Raw genomic sequence first — 14,026 nt, forward strand, 5'->3', positions numbered from 1 at the left:
TTAAATTGAAATAGATTACCTCTGGTCTTTGTACCGGATGCAATCATATTCCCTAACTGATCTCTAATTATGCATTTTTCATCCTTGAATTGTAAATGATAACCCTTGTCTACAAGCTGACCAAAACTTAACAAGTTATGCTTTAATCCATTAACAAATAAGACATCATCAGTTTTAGTTTTCCCATCAAGAGTAGAACCTCTTCCTTTAATCAAGCAAGGAGTGTTATCAACAAATCTAACAACTCCACCACCATACTTATTTAGTTGCAAAATGACCAATCTTATTACATGAAAAACATTTCAAAGGGCAATTTTTCTTTATATTTGCCCTAGCCTCTATACTCTCTTTTTGCAACCAATGCTTCAAGCTCTTCAAGCTTCCTTTCTTCTTCCTTTGTCTCTGCCCAATCCTTGGCAGACTCTCCAAGATTTCCACAAGCTCTACTGGTACTTGCACTTTATGTTAGCATCCTTTTATCTTTATGAACAGTAGCCTTAAAAGAAGATTCTACTTTAGGTAAAGAGTATTTTAAACTAGAAGTTTCAAAAGCTAACAACTTACCGATCAATGTTTTGTTGTTGAGTCCTTTAATGAGAGGTAATCACTTCTTCAATAGCCACGATCTTGATGTCATAAGTTGGTATCAAAGATCTCAGAATCTTTTCTAATAACTCTTCTTCTGCTATAGTTCCACCAGTACTCCTTATACCAGTAACAAACTCTGTTATTCTTTGAACATAAGGTTTAATAGGCTCGTCATCTTACATTCTCGCATTCTCTAACTTTGTCTTCCAATTATGCAACTTCGTCCGCTTTGTATATTTGTCTCCTTCATACAATCTTCCAAAATAACGCAAATCGCATGAGATGAATCTAATTCTTTAACCTTAGTGAATACAGCTTCAGATAAGGCACTATTAGTGAATACGGCTTCAAATAAGGCACTAATCAAGGCTTCCCTAGAAATCATATTACATGTGAGTGCTTTCTTCTCCTCATTTCTATATAAAGGCAGTTCATTTTATATTTTCATGATTCTTTGTGATCATCCAATAATCAATACCCAAGCGAATCATATGTGTTCTCGTCTTGTTCTTCCAACTATCATAGTTATCATCATCAAATTTTGAATTTTCCATCCTGTAAGCTATCTTGGATCTCCTCAAATTGTTAAGCTTCCTTCTGAAAGAAGGCCACAAGCTTTCATACCAATTGTTAGTAATAACAGCTCACACAACACAACTGAGAGCAAGGGTGAATCAATTGTGTACAACAATTATGAACTTCAAACTTCTTAAACAAAACACCAACCAAGAATATAACAATGCATAAAAAGATAAAAGGCAACAGCATAACAAAAAGACTTTTGTTCTCAAGGAAAACCTTGTTAAGGGAAATACCCTGATGCTGACAATGCCCAAAAGATCACGCACTACTATGAAAATGTTCCTATTAGTAGACTTGACCTTGTTAGGAGTCAATATAATACATTTAGTACATTTGTCCCTGTTAAAAGACAAGTCCTTGTTAAAGGACTAAGCCCTTGTTAAAAGGTTCCAACCCTATTAGAGTTGTGAGAACAAAACGCTCACTGCCAAAGAACACTGCCCGAAGAGAGAAGGTTAAACCCACCTTCAAGAAGACTCACTATCTAAGATGATAAAGGTTAAATCCACCTTTGATGAACTAACTGGATGACAACTTAATTGCCTTTACAATTCCAATGAAGTAGATAACATATTCCACTCATACCTCTACCAAAGCATCTGATAATCCTTCATCTCTACTCTAATAACCAGCATGAAGGCTTGCACATACAATTACATTCTCATTCATTTCATCTATTACAAGGCAAGGAAATTACTTTCCTTTATACAAGACACAAACAAGCAATAAGGTCGGCCTATTAGGACTTCTCCAATGTACAAATAGCAAAATAAACCCATGCTAAGACACACATAGCACCTTTTACAATTATATAACAATTACAATTATCAAATTACGCGCCACGATCCACAATTAATGCTCATCAAAACAAATAACACGCTACACCATCCTCTCAGCTCCCAATAGCAATTATCCATACACCACAAATATTGAAGCATGCACTATGCCAAGTCATCTACCAAGCATTATGCTCACAAACCTTAAGTCTAGCTCGCCGACATGTTATACCCAAAATACAACAACTACCTCTAGCATATTTTTGTAACCAGCCTACAACGAGTCTTCACCAAAACTATTGTAATTCACTCAAACCATCACATAAAGAGTTGCGACTGTAGACATAAGATCTACACTCATCCTGCAACACATATACAAGCTCATATTCTCGAGAATATCATACTTTGTTCCTACTATTCTGATCAATAGCCTATAACATACAAAATCCAAGTATGTCTAACTCCTTTCTGAAACTCATGAACATATGTTGACATCATTGACAAAATCTATGATAAGACCTGCACGCCAACAACAATTCCAAACCAACAAACTCCCTTATCATCAACAATCTCCCTCAATACTCAACATGACCAAGGCAAGCCCCTTCCCCACAACAAAATACCATTTTTCTTGTGTGCAAGTGCATATTTACAGGTCTTCGGAGTGGCGAACTCGGATCTCAGAACAAAATTTTCAAGTTGCAAGCAAAGCTTTGAATCTCAGAAATTTGTACAAATCAAGTCAAGGATAACCTCGTCCTTGACCCATGTCATCCTTGATCTCCAGGTCGTCCCTGTCCAGAGCCCTTTCGATTCTCAGATTTTGCAGATATTGGTTTCCAAGCCTTGGATCACGATCCATTTTAGTTTTTGTCACTGTCTTCTACCTGATTCTCAGATTTGAAGTAATCCATCTTATTGATCCTCAAGGTAAGTTTTGTTTGCCATTCGTCAGTTTATAGTGCTTAATTTGATGTCTCAGATTTGATCCTTTCAAGTACTTTGCTATTATGTGTTTTTCATTACTTGCATCTCAATTGATCAAATTACTTAAACTAGATAAACACATAATCAAATCAATCATTAACACAACAATAAAGGGATATAGAAAGAGATCCCTTGAGTAATACATCTTGGAAAATGACTTAAATTCAGCATTGGAACCTCTTTCATCTTGGGTAGTGTCCCTCTTTCGCTTTCCCTAATGTTATAAGTAAAATAAGGAATAATTAACATATACATCTCAATTCCTTACAAGTGTACATTGAATCTTAATACATCTTAATGCCCCCTTGTTCTTTACGTCACATTTTGATTAAGAGTCCCTTATTTTACGTTACACTTCAAAGTATTCCATGGTTTCTTCATTTCCTCATTTAGAATAGGAGTTTAATTTCATGTTGAACAAAAGTAGTGTTTAGTTGAATGGACAATATTTTGTATGCATCTCTAGAGAACTTGCTTAGACCAAACCACTAGTTACTTGCTAATTGTAAGTATGCCTTGTGTGGTCAAATGGCATATTTATGAACATAACTTTGATTATTGCTTGCACATTGATATGCATTGATGGATGGTGTTAATGGAATGGTGGTAATTTGAACATCTTATATTTACCTTAGAGGATTGCAATAGATTGGTTGATGTTGATGGTTAAACTAAGTCTAATAGAGTCACAAACACATCCACAATTTCTTGCATTTTAGAAGTAGATTAGATTTCTAAAACCTTTCCCTTGCAGTTTGTTTATAAGAAGTTAAAGTCAAGTCGATATCCGTTGAATGAACAATGTAAGTCCCTTTGTGATAACCAACATATCACATCATCAAAACTGAGCAAAGTCCACAATAAGAACCTTGAGGATGTCTCATTTGATCATGCAAGTCATCTACATTGTTTAGCATATGAGCATCCTTATTCAAAAGAGAGTTGGAGATTGGGCATTCCATCTTGGATTACTAAGTCTTTTATTATGTATGTTATAGTGGAGCAGAACTCACATCAACAGATCACTATCGCATGTGATGTTTGGTATCTTCTTTGACACTTGAGAAAATATTTATTATTGACTGCATAACAGTAGTCAGCTAGGCTCCTTAATTCAACCCTGTTAGTAGTGTTTTCATACATTTCAGTCAACTGCATGTAGAAAAGAGCAGCATCAAATTGAATGTGGCTGTGTAGAGCCTTGTATGAATTGTAAATCATGCAACAAATTAAGTATTAAAGCAGTTCTATTGGCCTTGTGGTAGGATTGCCGCAAGCATGTCAGAGGTATACATGAAAAAATTTTAAAACTCAGCTCCAAGTGTTTTGACTAAATCACCTATGACTCATGGATAACTAGCCAGTTACTTAGCGAAAACTCACAATTCAGTCAAACCCATTTAGCCACACTTCCATCATGCTGTATGGCCTGAAAATTCCACACTTCCCATATGTTCAACTCTCTTTTTTAGCAGTGCGGGAAGAAAAGTTTGCAAGCATTTGAGTGCCCATTTCAGCTCTTATTCGGTGCCCAGCAACAGCAGTTCAAGGGTAATGTTTTAATTAAGTTAAAAAAGGTTTTGATAGGACCCAAAACCTTTTACAAAGAACAAAGCATATAAGCATTAAAAGTCCAAATGAAACTGTGCATCAACACCCAGAGTAGTAGCATCCAGAACCAAAGAACCCTCAACAAAAGGGCAAACAGCAGACACAGCAAACAAATCAAAAAAAAGATAGCAAAGAACAGCTAGAAAGTCTTCAACAGGTCCACAGCCTGATCCGCCAGAATGTTCATTTTAACTATAGAATCCCTTAGCTCATCAAGCTCTTTATCTTCCAAGGGTAATGTTATGTTTTTGTTTACATCTATGTTCTACAGTTAATAGATGAGACTCTCTATTTTATTTGCTCTCTACATCTCTATGCTATGGAAATATCTTTAAATTTAAAAAATAAGTAGTTTTTTTTTTCTCTTTTTCTACAATTTTTTATTTTTATTTTTAAAATCCAACTGTTTCATCCCTAAAAGATTTTTGGATGTATTGGTAAAACACAAGCACTGAGATGAATCACAGGTGCTGTGACGAAAGAGTTTCATCTCTGACTTAAAAAAATAGATCTTTTGAAGCTAATTTCTAACTTATATTGTGATTTATATATTCCAAGTCCCACCCTGCACGACAGATGTTTGCAGCTAAATTCCACCTTATATTGTCATTTATATAATCATAATCTTGATATGTACGACATATCTCTCACATCAAAATTCCTCTGTATTTTGTATAATTCCAATTTCATTATGTGCTATATTTTTAGCTCTAACAAAATGCAGAGAGGTTGTGACCTGACAAGGACTTGAACTCAAAAGTTTTCCAAAGTGGATGTCAAGTTATGCATGAACCCCCGTTAAAACCTGTATACAATAGGCATTGTCTCCCTAGACAAAATTAGAGATTTAATTACAATATATTGATAAAAATTGCATTACCCCAAATTCACATTTAACAATTTCGGAATCCAACCTCACAGAGAAAAAACAGTAAACTGAAAAGTCCACACACCCAAAGTAATCACCAAAACATGTTCATTATGATCAATCCAGTACAATCACAGAGCATTCACATAGACCGTCGATTTCGTAATTGCTCAAAACAGAAAGATAAAAGATAAAACAAGCAGTCATATGGACTCGTGATTTCCAAATTACAGCAAGGAATATAAAGAACAATCAAATAGAACGTGTCTTCAGTCTAATCGAAAACAGCTAACAGATATAGGGCACTCAAATAAACTCATCGTCTCAAAATAATATAAAGCAGCAAACTTTTGCACACGGGAAATATGAAGTTTACCTTCTGGAGCTTCCGCTCAATCCGCTGAGTCAGAGCATCGAGGTAAGCAGATCTTCTGGCAGACAAACTCTGTGACATTTTGAAGTCGGATAACTGCAATTATATCTTCTCTGCATTCAAACGAACCCCCAAATTTCCCTCCAATTCGATCCTTCTCCAGATTCAATACACGACCAAAAATCCTTGAACTATAGAACCGTAATCTTCTCTCGAGAATTTGTGGGTCATTTTTTCGTATTTTAAATATTCGCTAGACCACTGTCTGTTTGTTTTTTTGTTAGTTGCGTGCACCAACGGCAACAACCCGTGTGCCCTTTGCCATGAGCTTTCGGTTTGTTAAATTATGCATGTGAAACTTTCGTTATCATTTTGAATTATTAAAAATTAAAGCGTGTCCGGAAAGTTTTTCCGAGACAAATCCCTAAAAAGGACGATTGCCCATCTAGGAATCCGAAAATAAAGGATGGGTGAACATAAATTTCTTATGGTCGATGTCTCTGATATACGTTTGAAGTAGCCGTGGACTATGAACTGTTGAGCATAAAGGCATAAGTTCAACTCAAGATAGGATAGAAATGGCAACGAAAGCTATTTCAGGCGAGGTCTTATGGGCACCCACTTTCTTAAAAGTAGAGTGCTATATTTAAAAAGGGAAACGGTCTTATGGATTTATATGTCAATCTGCGTTAAAAATTAATCTTTAAAATTAAAGAAAATGCTTGTCTCTTTAATTTTGAAAATAAAAAATATATATTTCTTCATAAATTTGTTTAGTGGGATTATTTCATTTTTGGTGGGAAAATGAAGAGTAGGATGACAAATGGCAAAAATCTTCCCTAAGTTGGTGGGGCTAAATCCAACCCCACCTCATTTTCACCCGCTCAAATTGAGAGGGCTAAAAATTTGGAGTTCCTATTTTGTAAAATATTCCAATTAAAATATTAGCCCCCTCTAAAATATTACCATGGAGCCACTCGCTCCACAAAAATAGAGCCCAAGCCCCTCCCATGGGACCCTGCCTTATAGTCTATTTGAGGAAAGCATATATTATTTAATGGTTGTTAGATTATAGTAATGTTAGATGACTCTATTAATTAATTTTTCATAACAAAAATTATTGAATTTTAATGTTTGAAGACAAATTTATATTAGATTAATATTTAAATGTAAATTTATTTATTTTTATTGGATGTACTTAATTTTTATGGGGTTGTCATGGAAATTAGAATCTACAAACATCAAGAGACCTACTTGATAAGCACAGTTCCTATCGTTCTAAGGGTTTCCATGGCTTCTTCCTCATGCTTAGCAAATGAATAAATGTACTTTCCAAAAATATTCTCAGATAATGAGGAAGAAAATTCTTGTGGTCCAAGTGACTGGTGAGAGTATCTCAGAGAAACTAGAAACTTAAAAAGTGAGTATGTCCTCCATATAATGTCCTGCATGCTTTGGATTGACTCTCTCATCAAATAGAACATATGCAACCTATCTAAAAAATCATTGTGCAAGCATAAAATTTGGCTCATCACTCGGCCTATTATCCATAGCTTAAGCTCTTAATTATTTAATATTTCTCTTAAGCTTGTCACTAATACATTAGGGGTCAATTTGCGACGGCAAGCAAATGTAATGTGTTTTTGAATTTTTTTTTTCAATTTTAGCCCGACGACGTCGCAATTGCGATGCTAACTCCAATACATATGGAGTGGAATTGCAACGGTAGAAAATGTTATGTGTTTTTGGCCCTTTTTTTAATTATAACCTGAAAACGTCACAATTGCGACGCTAATGGGATATAAGAGAAAAAAGAAAAAACCAAAAAACGTTGCTCATTTGAAATCGACACAGGGACCGTTCATTCAATCTTGGTTCTTCGGAAAGGAAAGGCAGGAGACTTCAACAGCCAGTTGACTCAATGCAAAAGCCTGATCGCCATCTACCAGACTTCTCATTCTAGCCATCTATCTCCCTCAACTCAAGGCATTAAGAGGGGCAGAGACTTGCATCTACGAACTGCTTGATTGCCCTACTATTCTATGGGGATCTTTGCGACGAAAGGGCCAAGGCAACATTCGGAGGAGGATGATGGCAAGGTGCAAAACAAACAAACCCATTACTCTTAGAATCCTTTTTTCTCCAATCATTATTATTATTATTCCGTGATCAATGAAATCCATGCCCCACATCTCCAGACATTGGTAGTTTTAAGGGCTTTTGCAAATCAGATGGAATCTTTGTTTTTTAAGAAAGATCTTTGGCTTAGAAGCTGGCAAATTTTTGTGTTGCATAGGGCATCAATGTGAGAAGAGTTTAAAGCCAACGTAGCTTATTGGAGTTAAGGTCATAAGACATTCATGCTCATGCTTAAAGCAGACACGTACATTGTTTTCCATTTGAGGCTATATCTAAATTATGGGAGGCAAAATATTAGTATTTGAATGGGGAGATTAGAAAGGTGACCAAAATTTGTCAATCTATTTGTAATTTATCTTAATTTTTCGACTGTGTTCAAGAATTATTTTGTTTTCTTGCAATTTTAGGTATGAATTTTACGATGAATGTCTAAGAAAATATGGAAATGCAATGTATGGAAGTATTTTACAGATCTCTTTGATTACTTGCCACTGACAGCCCTTATTGAAAGCTAGGTAAAGAAAAAGATATTATACACTATTTTGTTGGTACCCTGTGTAGCACAACAAACTTGTTCTTACTATAAGAAAAAAAAAATTTCTTTTGTTTCATTGCAGATCTTCTGCTTGCATGGAGGTCTCTCCCCATCATTGGACACACTTGATAACATACGAGCTTTGGATCGCATATAGGAAGTGCGTTTGTACACATAAGTATAATGTTCTGTGCTGCATAGATTTGAAAAGAAGATCACAACCATAACATTCAGTTCTATGCATGATAGTGTCTTAGATCTAGTTCTATGTAGTGTTCTCTATTAGAAGAATTTTTTTGTCCTGGTTACTAAATAGTTTCTATTTGAAAGTATTTTGGTTGTATTGGCTATGTAGTGTCTCGCCAAGGAACCCTTGGAACTAAGCATAAAATATGCAGGGGATTTTTTTAAAGCAATTGCATCATTACACACTTAAATTAGGACAACAATGCTAACAACATGAACAAAAATGAACAAAAAATCACTATCACTTTGTGCTTGTGCACAAGTAGAAGTCTTGACACACTTCCAAGGGTCACCTGACACTCTACTAAACAATTGTAATGAAATTCCCACATTCCATTGTTTTGCCTGACACAAATGGCCTGTTATCAGACCAGTAGGGATGAAGGTGCCAATTACCAATTGGAGGCACTGATTAATGTATGTGTTGAAATATTGGTGGAGACATTAATCTAGCAAACTTGCCCACAAGCTGAGTTAATATTCACCCAAGACTGTGCTAACTCCAACATATATATGGTTGAATACATAACATCCTCTTCAGTTAGGGTCCAATAACATGATTGTCAAGGCCAAATCACTTGAGTATAACAACATACATATACATCAATTTGCTACATTACAATATCCATGAATACATGCATGACTCTTACTAAAATTGGAAGAGAGAGAGAGAGAGAGAGGTGCAGAAGGAACTCATGTAGGTGCCACTAAATCTGATTTAATACTTGTACACCAGTCCCCAACAGTGCCTTGTCACACTACTCAATCATGTGGTACTCTTAGGTCCGCCTCACTATGCTTGTGGAGATAGTCACATAGCCCAAACAAGAACACAAGGCATACAAGAAGGTATAAGCATACTCACACCAATCAATGTATATAAAGTGCAAATAAATCATAGGCTTATTTAAGAGAAAACATGGAGCAACACAACATGAAGCAATGACTACAATGCAATATCTAAACACACTCAATCAACCAATACCCAAGAGGTGCTATGCATACTACTAGGACTTCAGTGATTGAGTACAGTGCATAGGGAATGTCATCACATGCCCATACATGTGTCAACTATCCTCACAAGTCACCCATTGCCTTGAGGAAGTGCTCATGGTATTATGCTCGTGGATTTAATTGTGAAACTACCCTCACAAGTCACCCATTGCCTTGAGGTAGCACTCTTGGTATTCTTGGGGATTTAATTGTGAAACTACCCTCACAATTCAGCCATAGCCTTGAGAAACCAATTATGGTGTGCTCGGGGATTCTATTATGCATATTGCCCTCATAAGTCACCCATAGCCTTGTAAAAGCATGTATGGCGTGCTTAGGGATTCTATTATGCATACTATCCTCACAAGTCACCCACAGCCTAGAGAAACTACCCACAGCATGCTCGTAGATTCAATCGTACAACTACCCTCACAAGTCATCATAGCCTTGTGAAAGTGCTAACATGCTCATGGATTCTATTATTTTATTTTCCATACCTAGTCAAAGCACCTAATCCTATGGCTTAAACTTTTCAGAGAAGGTAACAATATAAACTCAAAAGACTTGATTGGTCTTCACCAAGAGTGCAGGTCCCAAGATGATCACACAATATAATAACATGACTCCATTGGCCAACATGCCAAGAGGGTGGAACTCAATAAGATCTCACATTACCAAGAAATATCCCAATATATTAATATACCAAATCACAATATCCACAACATCGCATAGATCCCCTTTTACAAGCAAAGGCAATGTGCAGCAAGCATACTCAATTGGCATCTCGGCCAAGAGTATGAATCCCTAAGTGATCCAAAGTACATTTCACATCACATAGCCATATAATAGCACATGCAAAGTTTAAGTGTATTACCACAAAGAATATAACCTCAAAATGACAAATGTCCAATCATGCACGTATGCACACTCAATCGACCTCTATACTAAGAGTTCAGATCCCAATGCACCTGAAATGAAAATTCCACAACAATTATACCCAATGCTTCACATGGGGATAACATATCACAATGCACAAAATGCAGTGTTAATAAAATGCCATTCATGGCCTAAAACTAGTTTTAGAAATTAATAAAACTGATATGGACTTTACCTATATACGTTAATTAGAGATGCAATTAGTTAAACAAAGATACATTGACCCAAACAGAAACGATAATACCTATAGAATATGAAGGGCCAATGTGACTATCTCCTCTAACCACTGTCGGGGATATAGACACAGGTAGACTTGTGAAGCTAGTTGGAGTTGATGTCAGGTACCTACCATCACTACAACACACATTAAGTGTAGCTACTCACCAATTAAACAATTTTTAACCAATGATAAAGGGTGATGCTGATATCTTGGACTGGTGACTGATATTTGACTCAACTTTTAACTGCTGAGAATATAGCTTCAACTTCCCAATGAGAATCCTTAGTTCATTTATTTTAAAGTCAACAATGGTCTACCCAAATAAACTTGTTATGGAAAATCTATAAGGCTTAACAGAAAAAGCGAGCTCTATGCTCAAAGGAGGAATTGATGTGATCTAAATATATTGCCAGGATAGACTGAAATTGGGGGAAACTGTGTGTCCCCAACTCAATATATTTCCAGCACATATCCTATTTGACATTAGCATTAATGTTCCTCCTTTCCTTCCCAATCCCTTCTTCATGAGAATAACGCAATGCACGCATCCAAGGACCATCCAAATTGAAGACCCACCTTGAGGACACTCAAGAGAGTGCAAAGGCAATTTGATCTAAGGATCTATGGCTAATTATGGATGTCTTTCTCAACTTGATGCTTTATAAACAAGGCTCTGAATCAATGAAGAAAGAAAATAAACCTGGAAATGAAATCAAGATGACGAGACTGACAACTAGATCTAGTATTGACAAGAAGTCTGAGAGACTGTCCATTTACAACAAGTCATGAATTGGAGTACCAAAGGATGAGCTACAATTAAGTTTGTAATTTAGTATAACCAGTGGGAGACACCTTTTTGGACCTGTGAGGAAATCAACTAGAAGAATGGCTACCCTCCATATCCATATTTAATCAATCTTTGAGCTCCATGAAATCTAGAGACTTGATATTTTAACTGAAACTCCAAACTTACAGTGTTATTGTTGCGCTTTTGCTTGCAAAATTTTGTTTTCGATGCAGATCAAGGATACTGTAGGTTGAAGCCTATACCAAAATGCCCTGCAATATTAGTGAACAGTCAACAACATGTTACTTCTAGACTTTTGTTCATTAATCTTGAGGGGACACTCTCAATATAAAAGTCAAATAAAAAACCAAGATCTTGCATGCTCTATCAGTAAACTAAGCAATGTAAATTTATAATTTGTCTTCCAGCAAATGCAAGCTGTAGCACTAAATAGTCTAGAACATAAGAGATGACATTTAAATACTCATTATTATCCAATTAGAATTTGGTTAGATCTGTCTTAAGAATTTGAAATGGAGGTAATAATTCTAAGAACTCCAGATTCTGAACTAAGACTTAACGAATGGAAAAATAGCTTCACACTACCCATTGCCTTTCAACATGACAATTCAGAAGCATGTTGAAGAATGGAATTAATAATTGAAAAATCTTCCTAAAATTAATAATGTCAAATTCTAATAATTAAAATTTAAAAATACAGTCTCCTATTTTTTCAGATATTATTGTAAAGATCATTCACACCAGTCCAAGATATCAGCATCACCCTTTACATAACAATAAAGGGGCATTTGGACGGCGTAATCATTCTTATATATTCAAATGTTAGGACATTGAGCCTTTCATATCTGATCACCATTTAAACCATCATAATAATAATGTAATTAAATATATGCATTTAAATAGCATTTAAACAGCAACAATGAGTATATATCAAATCTGTGAATCAGATAATAACAAAGCATTATCAACAAAAATATGTCAACAAATCAATAACCAGATAATTTATGTGCTTTTTCATGACTATGTTTGACTCATATAATTGTGATCTCTCTAGCACTATGATGTTGTTTAATATGTCTTGCTAAAGCTTGTAAATTTTGTTCCTTTTGCCATGTCATGTAATATGTCTTGCCTTGTAGCTTATATGTTTTGAAATTGTTGTTAGGCCTTGTAGCTTGTATAATTTGATTGTTAGAGAGCTTCTACAGCTAAGCAAGAAGGTCGTTACATGAGTTATAGCCACGCGCTCGGGTATGAAAATTGTATATTTTTTAATTTAATGTATATTTTCACTAGACTTTTAGCTTATATGTTTTGAGATTGCTTTTAGTGGCTTAATGTTGTAAGGTCTCTTGAAATAAGACCTTCAGGCAGCTGGTCAAAGTTTTACAAATAATCTTATCCACAAATTTGCCTAGAGCAATTGACTGAATGTTATAAAAGGTGATTGGGTTAAATGTCTTAGGAATAAAGTCAAAGAAAGTATTTTAAAATATTAAAGTATTTAGCTAGGTCTAAGAAGATTTGTGTACTTTCGACAGTTTTGCTTTGTTTGTAAAAGTTGTAGATCGAAGTTTTCATAGCTCGATTTTTGCTTCCTGCGAAGAATGATCATGTCAGATAATATAAGTGAAGAACAAAATAGGGAGACAATCGATAGATTGTGGTCTAACTTGAAAAGAAAAGGTGATGGAAAATGTTATTGTCCTTGCAAAATTTGTAAGCGCTTAAACCGTAGAAGATTGCTAATCAAAACAGTTAAGAGACATTGTAGGGAGAATGGTCACATTGAAGGAGGGCATGACTATCATCCATTGGTAAGTTGTTCATTATATCATTTTAACAATTTATATACATATGAAATCACTTGATGATTAGTTGATGATCATTGTTTATTTATGTTAATCAATTTATATAGATTGATCTCCCCAGGGAAGTACATGATATGAACCACAACAATCCGAAGAATATGATTTTCGAAGTGGAGGAACATGGAGGTGTGAATATCCAAGGTGAAGATAATGATCCCATGGAAGATGATGATCATGCGCCAAAAAACACAATTGAAGATGATGGTATAAATACATTGATCCATGACACATTTAGTCCAAGCGTATCTGATCATGATGATGATGATAGCCTCAATGTACCTCTACTTGAGAAGGCATACGAGCCCCTATACAAAGACTCCTAAACAACTCTTCTCACTGCTATATTGTTGTTGTTGAACTTGAAGGTTATGAATGGTTTATCCAACATAACAATGTCATGTATGTTAAGGTATGTCATATATGTCTTTATAGTTAACAAAGGGTGAATAATGTACCACTAATATTGTTTATATTAACAACTTATATTTTTTTC

At 35.3% G+C, this 14,026-nt stretch overlaps 1 protein-coding gene across 2 annotated transcripts in view; it reads right to left on the minus strand.

Annotated features, from left to right (window-relative positions):
- The window catches only part of LOC149576423 (K-stimulated pyrophosphate-energized sodium pump protein), a 199,921-nt gene extending 193,658 nt beyond the window's left edge, over positions 1-6,263 (minus strand). Inside the window, exon 1 of one of the 2 annotated variants that reach the window (XM_089817234.1) lies at positions 5,789-6,263. In XM_089817234.1, the coding sequence (XP_089673360.1) occupies positions 5,789-5,866 (78 nt within the window). In that variant the 5' untranslated portion in view covers positions 5,867-6,263. The remainder of the gene's footprint in view (positions 1-5,788) is intronic. The other variant, XM_089817237.1, reaches the window with a different exon arrangement.
- Positions 6,264-14,026: the final 7,763 nt, after the last annotated feature.

The sequence above is a fragment of the Cupressus sempervirens genome, chromosome 1 (assembly GCF_028749045.1).
Source record: "Cupressus sempervirens isolate cs-2001-9-10 chromosome 1, ASM2874904v1, whole genome shotgun sequence".
Classification (NCBI taxonomy): Eukaryota; Viridiplantae; Streptophyta; class Pinopsida; order Cupressales; family Cupressaceae; genus Cupressus; species Cupressus sempervirens.